Source organism: Micromys minutus (assembly GCF_963924665.1).
Source record: "Micromys minutus genome assembly, chromosome: 1".
Lineage (NCBI taxonomy): Eukaryota > Metazoa > Chordata > Mammalia > Rodentia > Muridae > Micromys > Micromys minutus.
The window spans coordinates 177,936,300-177,953,598 of NC_137969.1; the positions used below are offsets into that span (position 1 = coordinate 177,936,300).

The 17,299-nt window shown below is 38.9% G+C and overlaps 1 protein-coding gene and 1 pseudogene across 2 annotated transcripts in view; one reads left to right on the forward strand and one right to left on the reverse strand.

Annotated features, from left to right (window-relative positions):
• Positions 1–17,299, reverse strand: part of LOC308419540 (actin, cytoplasmic 2-like) — a 1,056,985-nt pseudogene that overhangs the window by 691,615 nt on the left and 348,071 nt on the right. The window lies entirely within an intron of this gene.
• COG5 (component of oligomeric golgi complex 5) overlaps positions 1–17,299 on the forward strand; it is a 301,631-nt gene that overhangs the window by 232,855 nt on the left and 51,477 nt on the right. The window contains exons 15-16 of the mRNA XM_080915234.1: positions 15,470–15,580; positions 16,369–16,431. Of these exons, the coding sequence (XP_080771360.1) occupies positions 15,470–15,580; positions 16,369–16,431 (174 nt within the window). The remainder of the gene's footprint in view (positions 1–15,469; positions 15,581–16,368; positions 16,432–17,299) is intronic.

Below are 17,299 nucleotides of genomic sequence, written 5' to 3' on the forward strand. Positions count from 1 at the left end.
AGACCATTCCCCACGTTGTCTTCGATGCCAATCAGGGCATCTGGCCTTCTGTTAATGTCTTTGGTCCATATGGAGCTCCGTTTTGTGAAGGTGACAAGGATGACTCTTTTCAGTTCTGCGTGTAGCCCTCTGGTTTGCTCAGTGATTCAGGTTCCCTGCAAGTATCATGGCGGGCAGCAAAGTGACCCAGGTGAGTTGAGAATGAAACTCAAGTCAGTTTGTCTTAGCCAGCTAGCTATGGGCCAAACCTCTGACACCAAGTGGTTTACTTTTACACATATATATACACACTAAGACTTTGAAAACAAAAACAAAAGTTTTCCTGTGACAGTTATCACAACATTTGGGCATGGCTACACCAAAACTCCATTGCAAGTACAACTCTTTAACAAAGTACTTGTTTCCTTTTCTACAAGAATGAGTTATATTGACTGATAGTCAGTGCTCAGGATAGAGGTCTAAGGAGGAAGGGTTTATAATAAGCATAATGCTGATACGTTCTGTTTACTGAGTATTTGCATGAACCCGTCTTTGAACGTCTGGTATAATTCTGCAGTAAAACCATCTGGCCCTGGGCTTTTTATGATTCAGAGTCTTTTAACGATTGCTTCTATTTCACCAGGAGTTATAAAGTCTGTTTAAATCTATCTAATATTAATTCAGCTTTGGTAAGAGGTATGTATAGAGAAAATTATCCATTTCTTTTAGGTATTCAAATTTGGTCCAGTACAGGGTTTTAAAGTACGTCCGATGATTCTCTGGGTTTCTTTGTATCTGTCATGTCACCTTTTCATCTCCAGTTGTGTTCATTTGGATCTTCTCTCTTCCCCTTTGATTTGGATAAGTGTTTACTAATCTCTTTTCTCTCTTTATCTCTTCTTTCTATGAGAGATTCTCTTTGCATAATCTTGGCTGTCCTGGAACTTTGTCAATCTTAATGCTTTTCTCAAAGAACCAACTTTTTGTTTCATTTGTTTGTTTTTGTATTTTTGTTGTTATTATTGACTTTATTTCTTGCTCTTACTCCTTTTTTTGGTGTGATTTATATATATATATATGTGTATATATATATATGTGTATATATTTATATATATATATATATTTATATATATATGTGTGTGTATATATATATATAGGGCTTTCAGGCATGTTGTTAAGTTACTATTATAAGATCACTTCAGTTCTTTTACTAGGGCCTTAGTTCTTGGAACTTGCCTCTTAGAAGAAGTAGCTTCATTATAGCTATTTGGGTTTTCATTTTCATTTAATGTAGAGTTTTTGTTTTTAAGTTCTGTCTTGACCCATTTTTTTCTCAATATTGAGTTGTTAGGTTTCCACGAGCTTTCTGTTGTTGGTATCTAGCTTTAATTTATGGTAGAGTGACTAAGAGCTTTGAGCCATGATGGATTCAGATCCCCTTACCCTGTCCCTTGTGGACCCCAGAAAGTAAATATTCAAGAAAACACTGGAAACAAGGGAGCTGGATTCTAAATTAGCAGAACACCTTGTCCTCTAGTGGAAGTTGTGTGCACTGACTGGGCATGCCACTAACAGACCTGCAGGGTGAGAACAGTGAGCACACTTGCCCTCTGGAGCCCACACCCCAACTTCCAGAGTTCAGCTACCAAGGTACAGCAAGGGATGGGAAAGCATCAGGCATGTGTCTATGCTTTCATTTAACATGCAAGTAAGACTGCTTACTGAATCTACTGATTTGCCTCTTTTTCTAGGATAAAACTGTTTTTTAGAGACTTTTGTAAGTCAGAAAATGCTAAAGCTAGTTGTAGTCAACATGAGAAAGAGGAAAAGATAAATATATATATATATAATAATGAACACATTGGCTATTTTTAAAAGACTATTGATTGATTGATTGATTGATTGATTGATTTCATGAATGTATGTGAGTACAGTGTTGCTCTCTTTAGACACACCAGGAGAGGCATCAGATCCAATTACAAATGGTTGTGAGCCACCATGTGATTGCTGGAAATTGAACTGGAGCCAGTGCTCTTAAGTTCCTAGCCATCTCTCCAGCCACAAACACTTTGGCTTTTAAACATATACTTGTGACTAAATTCAACAGAGCCAATACTTGGGAGCCAGTTGCTAGTCATGGGATGTGAGAATTCCATCTGCTGTTCAACCTCTTAGGACCCTTTGAAGCAAAATGAAGCTAAAGTTCTTTGGGAGGCTCGTGTTTTTTATGTTTGCTTCTCATCCAGCATGAGAACTGAAGGAGGTTAAGGAGAGGGGGGAGGGGTGAGCTTTGGGCACAGGTGTGCGATGTGTGGGCAGAACAGCTGTACTTTGTTCCTGTTCATCCCTAATACATAAGCAAGAACTGATTCTGTTTCTACCTTACTTTGTCTAGTGTTAACTATCCGAGAATGGACTGTCTCAGGCTATTATATTTGATAATGCATTTGTGTCATGCTTTAGTCTAACGTCAGTTGAAGCAGTCCTGTTGGATCTGTTCTATGATTGCAGATCACTGTTCTTGGTTTGTAAATAGCTGGGTCGTAACATTGTGATCAAGGGATAAAGTGCTTGAGAAATTCAGCATCTAGACAATAAGTGAAAAGAAGTGAAAAGAAAACATCTGTGAAGGGCTGAAGAGATGGCTCAGTGGTTAAGAGCACTGGCTGCTCTTCTAAAGGTCATGAGTTCAAGTCCCAGCAACCACATTGTGGCTAATATACATGAAATAAAATAAATAAATTTTCTAATTTTTTTTTTTTAAAAAGCAAAGCAAACATCCTGTGAACTGCTAGAGTTAATTTCATAATGTCTCAAAAAAAAAGCCTGTAGTGAGCCAGCCATGTTCTAGCCTTAGTGCACTTGGAAAATACCAAAAATATCCAGGAAGAAAGGCTTATCTCTTAGAATAAGGGCAGAATTGACAAAAGCCCTGAAATTTAAAAGGAAAACAACTAAGGAATTATGGACTTCCCGATTTCCTAAGCCACAGCAGTGAGATGAATGAGAGGACGAGCAGCCATGTCTACCGGCCTCCAGCAGAGTCTCCTCTACAGCTGGGCACAGTGGAGACCAGTGAGGGTCTGTGACATACACACCATGGCTCATCGCATGTTACCATACATCACAAAGTTCCTGAAAGGTCTGACTTTACTCTTTCTGCTCCTTTCCTGAGACTACTACACAGAGAAATCTGTTTTGTTTTTAAGTAATTTATCACAAACCATCTCTTAATATTCTTTTTCTAGCATGTGAATAGCCTAACATACCTGTCTAGTCTCATTTTTAAGCATCAAAGTTTTTTTTTTATTTTCTTGATTTTTCTATATTCTTTTCTTGGTATACATTTCTGAAGGAATATGGCACACGGACTCATAGGTTTGTGTGCTTAGTCCACAGTAGATGAATGAAAGCATTAAGAGGTTTGGCCTTGGTGGAAGAAGTGTGTCACTGGGATTGGGTTTTGAGGTTTTAAAAGCCCATACCTGGCCCAGTCTGTCTGTCTGTCCCTCCCTCTCCCTCTTCCCCTTTCTCTCTCTCTCCCTCACTCCCTCCCTCCCCCCCTTCGATGTCCCAGGGCCTTCCCTGTCTGCTTCCCATCATCATGATGATGGACTAACCCTCTGAGATGAAAAACAAGCCTCCAGTTTAATGTTTTCTTTTTGTAAGAGCTGTCTTAGTCAAGGAGGCTTTTCACAGCAATGGAGCAGTGACTAAAATATTTCCTCTTACACTCCTTGATCTAATTTGGAAGAACAATTGACTGCATTTGGAGTTACTTTACCTTATGTCAAAAAATGTAGATAGAATGTAAACCAGAGGTTCCTTGTAGATTGTGTCTCTAAGTCTGTGGACAGTCGCTTCCTGGATTCCTGTTAATAGGACATGAGAAAACCATGGTTCCTGTCCTCGTGTCTTTTGTATACATTGGAGGCAGGCATGACAATCTGAGAGTCATGTAAAAAGCTAATAAGTAATAATAAATGTCCCTTGTACATGATCAATTGACAAGAGTCTCAATTGGACAGAAAGCATATTAGAGCCAAGTATTTTATCTCAAATTTCTGCTGAGTAAACTGTAATAAAGGATTTGATACATGAGCATAAATACAAAGTAACTGTGCTACCTAGGGGATGGCTTAGTTAAAAATTACCTTGGCAATTAGAAAACTAGATTCATCACTTCTAGAACAATAAGTATAGGTGTAACAGAGTGTTAGTCAGCTCCTATTTCAAATAGTCTTATCTAAGATGTTCACAGCAGCCTTATTTATAATAGCCAGAAGCTGGAAAGAACCCAGATATCCTTCAGCAGAAGAATGGATACAGAAAGTGTTGGTACATGTACACAATGGAGTACTATTCAGTTATTAAAAACAGTGACTTCATGAAATTTCTAGGCAAATGGATCAAACGTGAAGCTATTATCCTGAGTGAGGTAACCCAGTCACAAAAGAACAGTTATGGTATGTACTCATTGATAAGTGAATACTAGCCCAAAAAGCTTGGAATACCCAAGAAACAGTTCACAGAAATTGTGAAGCTCAAAGGGAAGGAAGGCCAGAAGGTTGATTGTCAGTCCTTCTTAGAAGGGAGAACAAAGCACTCATGGAAGGAAATAATGGGACAAATAGAGGAGCAGGATTGGAGAAAAGATCATCCAGAGACTGTCTTACCTGGGGATCCATCCCATATGCAGCCACTAAACCCACACACTATTGTTAATACCAAATAGTGCTTACTGGCAGGAATCTGATTTGGATGCCTCCTCAGAGGCTCTGCCAAAGCCATACTAATGCAGAGGAGGATGCTTTCAGCTAACCATTGGACTGAACACGGGGACCCCAATGAAGGAGCTAAAGAAAGTACTGAAAGAGCTGAAAGGGTTTGCAACCCCATGGGAAGAACAAAATTATTAACTAACCAAACCTACCACAGCTCCCAGGGACTAAAACACCAACCAATAAGTTCACATGGAGAGAGACTTATGGCTCCAGGTGCATATGCAGCATTCTGTGGCATCTATGGGAAGAGAGGACTTTGGTCCAGAGAAGGCTCATTTCCCCAGTGTAGGGGATTGCCGAGGCACTGAGGTGGGAGAGGGAGGTTGAGAGAGGGAGCACCTCATTGGAGGCAATGGGAGGGAGAAGGAGGATGGGATTAGGGGAAAGGGGATAACATATGAAATGTAAATGCAGAGAATGTCCAATAAGAAAAAGTTGGAAAAAAAGATTACTGAGTTGAATGTATAATATTTACTCTTTTTTTATCCAGGATAGCACTTTAGGTTGAGATGTCTACCATATTGCTCTCCTCTATGAAATTCTAGTACATACGTTCTCTTGTATGTTTTCATGTGTACATAAAAAAATAGTTTAAAAGATTTTGAAGGGCTGGAGAAATGGCTAAGTGGTTAAGAGCACTTGCTGTTCTTCCAGAGGTCCTAAGTTCAGTTCCCATCAACTACATGGTGGCTCAGAACCATCTGTAATGGGATCTGATTCCCTGTTCTGGAGTGCATGAAGACAGAGTACTCATACACATAAAATAAATTAATAAATCTTTTTTTTTTAATCTTAAAAATTTTTGGAAAAAAAATACATAGCAAATGCATACCCCATAGTTTTGACATTCCCATAGCACTAATGGGAGAACTTGGTATATAGACCTAATTGGTATTTCCATAAAATCTAGAATGGAAGTTACTCTTTTATAATTCTGAATCTATAATGCATTTTTGTTCCTGTTTTTGTTTCTTTAAGACACTTTTCTAAGTCAGCTTTAGTGATCCCCACAGCACATTTTCTGTCTAGAAACTTTGGTCTGTCTTTCCCTTGATTGCCAGTTTTTGCTTTGATCTTGTCTTTGGGGGTGTTTTGGGAGCTCATGGCCTTTCATTCACGAGGTAACAAGGACGGGTTCCTGCACCTCCTCTGTAGTTTCTGTGCCGATCTGGGCTCAGCGGGTCTCATCCAGAGCAGCTTCACGTACTGCTCTCACTGCGCAGATGCTCAGATACACGCTCAGAAAATATATTTCACAGGCCTTTAAGAGGAAGATTAGGTCTTTATTGCACATAGGAATTATTTAAGGATTCATTTAGCTTTTAGATTTGCTTGTATATCTGTGTGCTGGACAGAGACAGAGAGACAGATGTCTGCAACTCAAACCCAGTTGTTTTAATTTCTAAAGTCTTTTCAGACATAGTATGGTGTAGCATGATTGTCCATATTTTAAGAATGTCCATATTTCAGTATGTTGAATTTCTTATTGCTCCTTCTTTAATTCTGTGTTCTTGCAACTTTGTGCTGTTTAGTCAGCTCAAATAACTCTGATTTAAAATGGCAGCCATAACTCTAGTAACTCAGGTCCCTGGCTAGATATGTGAAAAGTCTCTTTTTTGTGACATTTAGTATATTTGTCGAGCCCTAAAGTGAACTGAAAGGAAAGCAAACACAAGAAATGACTGGAGGCAGTAAGTTAAAGTAATTCAAGATGAGTAGAAGACTGGAGCAGAGGGGCTCTGTACAGGATGCTTTAGTTACCACATCCCAGAGAGAGGTGTCCTACTTGGCACCTTCGGACCCCTGGGTTTGGCCCTGATATGTAAATCCTTATCTGTCCCTGCAGTTTCCAGCCAGTCCTGAAACAAGCAAAGAATTAAGAGTAGGAGTGCTGTGTGTCTGGGGTAGCACAGAGATTCACCATTACCATGAATAAAATTTAACAAGTAAAGGCTTTGTTAAGTACTGGTGCCAGATACTCAGGTTCCCAGGACTGCTCAAGAAAGCACCTGATGGATGCAGCTCCAGATTACATCGTTCAGGGGTTTATACGGGCAAACCACAGGCTGTGTACTTCCTGCCTTCATATAATCCGGCACACGTCCCACCTGCACGCAGTCAAGGACAAGCAAGCTTCATTGTAGGAGCAAGTGAAAACACGTGCTTTGTAGAAGACCAGCCTCTAGCATTCTGGGAAGTTTTCTTTTTTCCCTTGGAGGGGGCGCTTACAGGTTAGAGGCATTTATGTTTTATAGTTCTCTTAAACAGTGATTTTAAAACTTTTGAACATAATGTAAAGGACAAATGAATAACTAGAGTTTAATAAATACTATTATTTTGTATCTTAAAAGTGTTCTTAGTTTATACAGTGTACTTTGCTTTAATCTTTATTCTTAGTTCTGTGTTATGGCTAAAGAAGTTCAAGTTACACGTCATTCAACTAGCAAGTATCATAGACAATTCTTTATACTCCTAAGTATATTGCAGATGACTGAGAACAGCAGAATAGATAAAACTGATAAATTCATACAACGGGATAGCAAAAGCAATGATAAAAAGGGTAAATGTATAAATACCAACGACATTTTGTAGAATGAGAGAAGCCTTTTGCTTTTGTATATATTAAAAGTGAAAACTAAGGGCAGGGCTGGTGGCAGACACCTTTAATGCTAGCACTCAGGATGCAGAGGCAGACAGGGCTTTGAGTTCAAAGCCAGTTTGGCTTACATATTGAGTTTCAGTTCAGGGAAGACTATATGAAGAGACCCTGTCTCAAGAAACAAATGACCAAACTACTACTAATAAAAACTATATACAGTTATAAAGTTAGCCATATAATCTGAGGTGAAGTTCAAGGAAGCAAGTGTACTGATACCCCAGTTGACTTTGAGATGGTTCAAGATATAAAATAGGAGGGCAGGGAGGTATGGTGAGCATGCTCAGTGTGCAGGATATTCTTGTATGAAAGTGCATATGCGGTATGGCCTCTGCATGGATGAGCGCACTCCAGTGACTGGGAGCACACGGATGAATATATATAAGCAGCCCTAGAAGAGGCTGTGAAGTTAGGAGGGATGGCTATTGGAGATGAGATAGGTAGAGTCAGGTAATGAATAGGATCAAAATAAGTGTATGGAATTAAATAATTAATAAAAATATTATATTACAAATGAGATGTCCTTATGTAACATGTACAGTGAATAACTACAATGAAAACATTTTAAATAATTTAAAATAAAATAAGATTATGAAATAGATTGAAGAACCAAGCATGGTGATTTAGCCTTTAATCCCAACACTAAGGAGGGTGAGGCAGGTGGATCTCCATGGGTCTGAGGCCAGCCTGGTCTACAGGAGAGTTCCAGAACAGCCAAAGCTGTTATACAAAGAAACTCTGCCTTAAACCCCCCCCCCACCAAAAGATAAGACTGATTAAGGAATAGAGTGACACAGAACATAAAACAAGCATTGTCAGTATTAACTGTGGAATCAGGGCTGGCAGTATAAGGAATTTATTGTACATTTCCTTAACATCTTTAAATATTTGCTTTTGAGCATAAAGGAAAAATCTTAGAAAGAAAAGAACACAGGTTTTAGCTTTTCAAGAACATCAGATAATGGCAGTGAAGGCTCTAGTGACACATTCCCTCTGGAATGCTCTAAGGAATTTTTTCTAAACACAGCCCAACCTAGAGCCAAAGCATGTTTTGATCTGGAAACCGTTTACATTCCCGTGGGTTCCCAATGCCTTTGTATTTGCATCATTACAAAGCAGGATGGGTGTTCTTATGCTGCACTAAAGCTGGTTCTCCTTTCTGAGAGGGCTCCTAGACTTCCTGTCAGTCAAGGGAATGCTGTGCATTTCAGAGAATTGAAAGTGTTGTACTGACCTGTGGGCATGAGGGAAATATGCACACTGCCAGGGCTGGACTGCATTCGCCACGTCATCTACTCGGTAGAGCAGTGTGTCATGGTGAAAATATTTCCTCAGTTTTATCAGTGAGCTAAAATGTAAGTGCTATTTTAAAAATATACAGATAACACAGATCTTAATGGATGTAGAATACAATAATTAGTTTCAGATACAAACATTGAACAAATGATTGATCGAATTAAATCAAAATAAGAACTAACCCATGGGAAAAACTATAAATTTTTATGTTAAGTCTCAGACAAATAAACAAAGTACATTTAAATAGTACACATATATTAATTACTATTATTTTTAAGCTTGTGTTGGATTTCTGGTTAACTCTAAACCTAACTTGAAATACTACTAGTGTCAGATATGGTGGCTCATGCCTGTAACCTGAACACTCAAGAGGCCGAAGTGGGAGGATTGCAGCAAATTTGAAAGCCAATTTGTGGTAAATAGTGAGTTCTAGGCTGGCCAGGGCTAGTCTCAAATAAGAGGAGGTGGGGAAAGGAAGGAAGGAAGGGGGAAAGAGGAAGGAGCAGCAGGGAAGGAATAAAATGAAGAAGGAAGGGAGGGGGGAGGAAACTGTGAGGTACTGGGTACAAAGATCTAAGAGGGAATGGTGTCAGTGGTTAGGAGCACTTACTGCCCTCGCAGAGGACCTGGGCTTGGATCCTGTGTGCCCCAGTGCTGGTTACAACCCTCTGAAGCTCCAGTTCCAGATGTGCGACAGTTCTCATGTCACAGGCTTATGCATGCACATGGTTCACATACACACTTGCATACATAGAAAATAAGTAATTGTAAATGCTAAGACACCCTTAGTCCTCAATGGTAAAAGCATGGACTGGTATGAGGTAATTAACAACAAAGTAAACATGCAAGATGATAGGATAAAATGATCCAAAGGGTACTAGCCCAGAGTGTTCACAGTGAAGCACGCCATTTGCTCAGATTAAAACAAAACAAACCAAAAACAAAAACAAAAAAAGAAAGATGAGAATCAACAGTCTCAATCTATGCATATTAAGTTTAAAATAGCAAATAGGCTGAGAAATTACTGAGTTGAATAGTTCATCTGGAGAACTCATGAGAAGACAAGATAGGATCTTCAGTGTACTTCCTTGGTCCTCAGCCAAAGAGGATTTTCTATTCTCTTTTCCCTTCTCCTAGGACATTTTCCAATGTCTTTAGATGTCATAAATTGTCATTTTTTAGTTGGGGGAGCTAGTGTCTAGTTGTTGACAGTCAAGGGTTCTGCCAAGACATCTGAGAAAGCATAAGACAGCTTCTTACAACAAAGTACAATCTAACCTACATGTCAGTGCTGTTGGATTTGGGGTTCTTAGAGCACTTATATCCAAAGAAGAATAGATTAGAGATTGGACAATGAGGAGGGGGAATCAGTAAAGAGAACCTATGAATGCCTAGCCCAGGGGACAAGAAATGTTCATAGTGATGATGAATGTAGTGATGTTCATAAGGCAGCTAGGAAAGTGTTGGAAGAGGATTCTGATCCACTGTGTCAAGCTGCTGGTCAGAGTCAGATGAGAACGGTTTCGTCTATGTGCTGGTCTGTTGTGACTTTGATAGAGGCTGTCTTGGTAGGAGGTTAAAAGAGGAGGGTCAGAAAGTGAAAGAGAAGCACAAACTACTGTTGAGATTTTCCTCCCTCCCTCTCTCCCTCTGTACTCCCTCCTTCCTTCCTTCCTTCCTTCCTTCCTTCCTTCCTTCCTTTCTTTTTTTCTTTCTTTCTATTGGATATTTTATTTATTTACATTTCAGATATTATCCTCTTTCCCAATTTCCTCTCTGCAAACCCCCTTGCCCTCCCCCTGCTTTTATGAGGATGCTTTCCTGGACACTCACCCACTCCCACTTCATCTTGCTGACATTCCCCTACATTGGGGAATCAAACTTTCAAAGGACCAAGGGCCTCCCCTCCCATTGAAGCCAGATAAGACCATTGTCTGCTACATATGTAACTGGAGCCATGAGTCTCCCTGCCCCCATATGTACATTTTGGTTAGTGGTTTAGTCCCTGGGAGCACTATGGGGTCTGGTTGGTTGATATTGTTGTTCTTCCTATGGGGTTACAAATCCCTTCAGCTTTTTCAGTCCTTTCCCTAGCTCCTCCATTGGGGTCCCTGTGCTCAGTCCAGAGGTTAGCTATGAGCATCCACATCTGTATTTGTCATGATTTGGCAGAGCCTCTCAGGAGACAGCTGTATCAGGCTCCTGTCAGCAAGCACTTCTTGGCATCTGCAATAGTGACTGGGTTTGGTGTCTGTATATGGGATGAATCCCCAGGTGGGCCATCTCTGGATGGCCTTTCCTCAGTCTCTGCTCTGCTCTTTGTTCCCATATTTCCTTTAGACAGGAGCAATTCTGGGTTAAAAGTTTGGAGATGAGTGGGTGACCCCATCCCTCAACTGGGGTCCTTACCTAACCTCTGGATATGGTCTCTACAGGTTCTCCCTCCCCTTTGTTAGGCATTTCAGCTAATTTCATCCCCATTAAATCCTGGGAGCCTCTTGCTTTCCTGGCATCTGGGACTTTCTGGTGACTACCCCCAGTTCCCCATCCCCCATTGCTCTGATCAAATTCCTGACCCTCTGTATATCATCCCATTCTCCTCCCATACCTGATCTTCACCCCTTTTCTCCCCTCCCCTTCTCTCTTCCTTCCAAGTCCTTTCCACCCTCTACCTCCAGTGAGTAATTTACTTTCCCTTCTAAGAAGGTCTGAGGCATCCCACATTGGTCTTCCTTCTTCTTGAGCTTCATATGGTTTATGGATTGTATCTTGGGCATTCAGAGCTTTTTGTCTAATAACCACTTATCAAAGTCAGTGTTTTCATTAGTGTAGATTTTCTAGAAAGGAAAGTTGCTAAAATGCTTGTGAGAGTTACCCATTGGGGGGGGAGGGGGATAGAAATACAGCAGAAACATATGTAATTAAGATAAAGGATGGTTTCTGTGCACTTGTGAAATGACTGGACGCTGACAGATATTAGACAAGATATTGGATAATCCTTTAAATAAGATATTATCTAGGTGTATATGCAGCATTGTGGGATGCACAGCTTTTGATTACTCCTGGGTGAAGATACTCAGTAGTAAGGAGAATTGAGGTTTTGGAGATTAAGGACACAGGGCCATAGTTTGAACAGTCTTGCCTGTCTCTGAGAAGGCGAGTGGAATATGTAACTAAGCTGGCACTGCAGTTTGATAGCCTTAGATTTAGAGTATGGCCTATGAAATTTATTGACCTTCTCACATCCGGTGTGGGTGTTGTTTCACCAAGAATGCCATTTTCCTCTGCATGAGTCCTTTCATTCTAGACTCTCTCCCCCCTTGTGCATAAAATTGATAGACTACCCAGGCCCAAAGTGAAGTTAGGAACATGGCTCTTATAGCTTTATGGAATCTAAGCCAGATAGTATGGAAATTAAAAAAAAAAAAAAAAATGAGGGTCAGTGACACTAGTAAGATTGAGTGAAAGGTAATAGAATTTGACAGTCCCTAAAAATCCAGAGTATTTCTGCCAGAGCAGCAGGAAAGCTAAAAAGTGAGAGAAGGGTGCCTAAGACCAGCTGCAAGAATGAGGTACGCGATTGTACCAACATGATAGGTAGCAACAGAAAGAGGTAGACAAGTTAACACTGGAGGACGAGGTCTGAAGGGAGTGGAGGTCCAAAGAATCAAAGACTTGTCTGTTCAGTCACTAAGAGTGATCGCAGAGGTCAGTAGCAAGGAGAATACTTACTGTCTTGGTCTTGACCTCTAATCCCGCTTCCCATGAAAGGAACCAGAAGCCCTTGTGGATGTGATGGATCCCAAATGAAAGCATATTATCAAAGTACATTTTCTAAGAGTTACAGTTTTGTAAGGGAATTTCCTATCTTAAGAAAGATACATTCTAACAGAACCATAATCGATGTGTGATTTAGAAAACTGATTATCAGCCATAATCTGTGCGTGATTAAGAATACAGTTATCTATGTTTGTGTGTGAGGGAACATAAAGGAGAGAAGCCAAAAACAAACGAAGCCATGTTTAACAAACTAGGTACAGGCTACACGATGCTCCTTGTACTGTTTTCCCTAAGATTGTTTCCCAAGGCAGAGTGACAGAGGCAGTGTTGGTGAGGTGCAGGGACCACTAGCTGAGTGTGCTGCGTATCACACTCCACATCGAGGTCAGGGTGACAGGCAGATCCTGTTTCCCCTTCCTTAACTAGTTCCACATTAGTGCTTTTATTTTTGTTCCTTGTTCTTTATACAGACATACTATCTTTATTTTGCTCCCATAACTATATTTTCCTAGTACAACCTTGTAACTGTGTTGAACTTAGCATATTTTCTTAACTGTAGCTCAGCCAGACTGTCAGAGCATCAACCAGGCAGCCTAGACAGTATGGAAATCTGGAATTCTTCTGATGTTCATGAAACAAAATAAAAGAAAACAAAAAGCCAGAAGCACTTTACGGCATCTGACTCAGCAAGCCCAGTGTCCAGCGGTTTTCGGTGTGTTCACATCCAGGTTCACCTTCTAGTAAATGTACCTCATTTGTACCTCAGTCCACTGCAACTACTAATTTCATCTCTGTGGATTTCTCTGCTCTAGATATCTCATATAATCATTTATCGTATGACTGGCTTATTATACTTACGATATTTTCAGGATTCTTTCATGATGTACCATGTATTAGAACCTGGTTCTATGTTAATTGCCAAGTAATGTTGACTGTGTACATATTCACTTTATAAGTTGGTTGACATTTGATTTTTTTAACTTTAGACTACCATATGAATGATATTACTCTGAACATTTGATTGTATGAACATTGCATCTAAGTGAATATGCATTATAATTTCCCTTGTATAAACTGGGGCTTTAATAACTAGGTTACTGAGTTAAATTCATATTTGCTTTTGACAAATTTATGGAATATTTCCAAAGTGGCTACAATATCTTATACTCCTAAGAGCAGTTTTGAGCATTCATTTTCTTCAGACCAATGTTTTTGATTATGTATTGTTCTGTATGGCTTTCTTGTACATGTGCAGTGGGCTTCTGTAGTTACAAAACTTTACAAAAGGACCAACCCTCAATAATAAATTGAGTTCTACCATTTTCTAGCAGTAAATTTTTCTCTTAGTTAACTACGTTAAGTATCAAATAACTACGTTGAAAAAATTTTATATCTTTCATTTCTTTATTCTTCACAATTACTTTGAGGTTACAAAGAGATTAGATCTTAAAAACTATACAGTTTCAGGTCATAACTTTTCCTTTTCTTAACCAAGTTCTGCTGGCCTTGAACGCATGGACTGAAGCCTCCCACAGCATCCTTGGTAACTGTGACTACAAGCGTGCACCATTGTGCCCTGAAGCTTGTGGCGTAAATGCCCAGTTAAGTGAGATTAACATTTAGCATGTGCTCTCACCCCCCAAGTTTGCTGATGCCATTCCCCTCTAGGAATGCCTTCCTAGTACCAAATCCCTGCAGGCCCCCCACAGAGCCCTCTTCTGCAGACTTGTACTTGAGATTGAGTTGATTATCCACACTGTCAGTTAAGTTGGATTTGTGAGCTCTTCTGAGTGCTGATTGTTTTTGACTTGGTTGCTATAGGGAAAAAAATGTTTTCTCCTTCATTCCAAATACTTAAACATATATTGACAATTTTGGCACTAACTTGATTTCAAGTTAGAAGTCTGATCTTCCTGAAAGTCAAAAGAAATTCAATTCAGTAACTTGGTATCAAGAAGTCTTAGGTTGACTTCATAACCAGTGTGATGGGTTACAGCTTAAACAAACTAGTATTCTCTTTTATAAAAATTGATACTCTATTTTATTACAAATTTCTGTTGAAAATTTGACTGTGCATTTATTTTTGAGAATATACATTTACGAGTACTTATCAAAAGAAAGGAGAAAGATAAAGTAGTAAGTCTTTTTCTAATGGTCCACCTGGATTATGGGACAACAACAGATGTTTTCTGCTCTGCCTCCTCAAAAGTCAGTATTGCATATTCTTGAGTGAGCTATATAATGTCCCAGTCAGTTTTGCCTTTGAATAATAATGTTATAGAGAATTAGACTGTAATGGCATCATCATGAGAACGGTTGATGTGTGGTCTTTTTCTTAAATCTAAACTGTAAGGGATATAGGTTAATTCCATAAGGTAGTCAAGGTTCTTTCTCCTGAAACCATGTACTTAGAAGTAATGATGAGGAGATGGAAGTTCTTAATTTTACTTCTTATTGCTCATACATACATAATTCAGTCATGGGCAATTTCTTTAAAAGACTAAAAATTGGGATGATGACTATGTCTTTGACCATCTACTTCCTTGGAATACTAAAATAGCTATGGACTATACACAAGGGTTTTCTCCTTTCTTTGCTTTTAAAGTTATTACTTATTTTAGTGTTTGCATTCAGCAAAGCCTGTTGACAGTTGCACTGTTACTTAGGTCATTGTGATGATGTATCAGATGACAAGGCACAAGGGGCATTGGAGCACATGTGCCTCAACAGCCCATTGCCATGAAGTATTAAACAATACAGGCTTAGGAAGAGTAACTGGAGTTATACATGAAAGTGTTTTCTCTATGGACATTGCTTGTGCCTGAAGCCCAAAGTCATATTTAAAGTGACCTGAATATTCCCATTTAACATTCTCTTTGTCATCAAGATATGCACTATCTCCTGGTTAAACAAACACAAACAAAAAATATAAGCTGTTATCTTAATAATGTCTTTGTATGTTTAATTCTTACAGCTCTCTACTCAAGGAGATGCAAGCCAGGTGATTGGGCCTCTCACTGAAGGACAGAAGAGAAATGTGGGTGTGGTGAACTCCCTGTTTAAGCTGCACCAGTCAGTAACAAAGGTGACCATTATCTTATTTTACAAAGATAAATATTCAGAAGGCCTGAAGGAAACTAAACCTCTAAGCCATATAAGGGTAGCACCAGGGAGGCTAAGGCCGAAGCGTTGGGAAGCCATCCTGAGCTACTCATTCAACAAGCAAAACAAAATTCATGTAAAGACTACACTTGAATTTTGTTTTTGTGGTTACTCTTTTCTCTTTTGTTTTGTACTATATTATACTTTGGGTAATTTTAAAAGTTCTTTTATCAGCTTGGACTTCTGAACTATATATTTTATACATTAAATGAAAGATATTCTCAAGAGTTAGCAGGAAGGTTTCAGAGAAATAAAATGACAAAAATCTTTGAAGCTGCATATTCTGTGTCCTTCAGTCATTTCTGTAAGGCACAGGGGCCACTTGGATGGCTCTAGTTATTAATTATTAATTTTTTAATGTATATACCTGTCTTTATTAACACTTATATTGATTTATAGAAATGGAAGCATCTGATCTTAGTATTGTAAATATTTGTGAATGCTTTTTAAGAAATAAGTAAACACAGCTCTTCTGACCTCAGTCTTATCATTGAAGGCCTAATGCTCCCACTGTAAAATGCCTGTTTTATGTATTAAAGTAGTTTTCAGTAAGTTCGTTTTAAGGCAGGTAGGAGATAATTACTATAAAGCTATATAATAATATTATGCTAATTATCTTCTGGGAAATTTTATGATATTACGGTCAAAATTAGGGCCTACAAAAATGAATGACTTGAGCAAAATTGTGACTACATCTTAACTCTGTTGTAGGTGGTTGCCAGTCAGAGCTCATTTTCAGCAGCAGCTGAACAAACTGTAATGTCAGCCCTAAAGGTAAGGACATGTAGTCCTTGGCGTTATGTATATATCAAAGTGGTTTTAAAGGGTTTTGGCTAAATAGAAGATTGTTTTCAGAATAATTTGGAACAATATATATGCTCAAAGTTGTTCATTATTAATTATTCTGGAGAAGAGATACATATATGTTTGCATTTTCTAGAACTTAAACATGGGCTCATTTGTTCTCTCTAAATTATGTTTGACTTTAAACAATTGCATTATGCAGAGGCAAGAGCTTTCACACTCTTTCCTGCATCTTGTAGCAGATCTTACTAGCATCACAAAGCAGTGGTTCTTCAGCAGTTGACTTGTTCCTAAGTGGTGTTTAACAATATTGGCGATATTTGGGGTGGTCATATTCCAAGTAGAATGCTATAGACACCTAGTGAATGAAGGCCTTTACTAAGCACTTTGTAATGTAAAGGAAAGCCACCCCACAACCTAGATCCAGTCCCAAATGTAATCCTACTTCAAAATATATGCATAGGAAAATGTAAAGTTAGGGTACATTCCCATATGTGTATGTGTGTGTGTGTGTGTGTGTGTGTACATATATATATATGAAAGAGGTATATATGAAAAGAGGTGTGTGTGTATGTGTATGTGTGTGTGTGTATATATACATATATACATATATATGTGTATATATATATATATATATATATATATATATATATATATATATATATATATATATATATATATATCCATATCTTTCCAAATACTCAGGAAGTGGGGGTTGTTTATTTCTGTTTTGTGATAATGTGTCATTGTGTAGCTCTGGCTGGCTTTGAACTCACTGAGCTCTGCCTCCCAGTGCTGGGACTAATGGTATGTGAACCATGCCTTCTTTTAAGAAGTT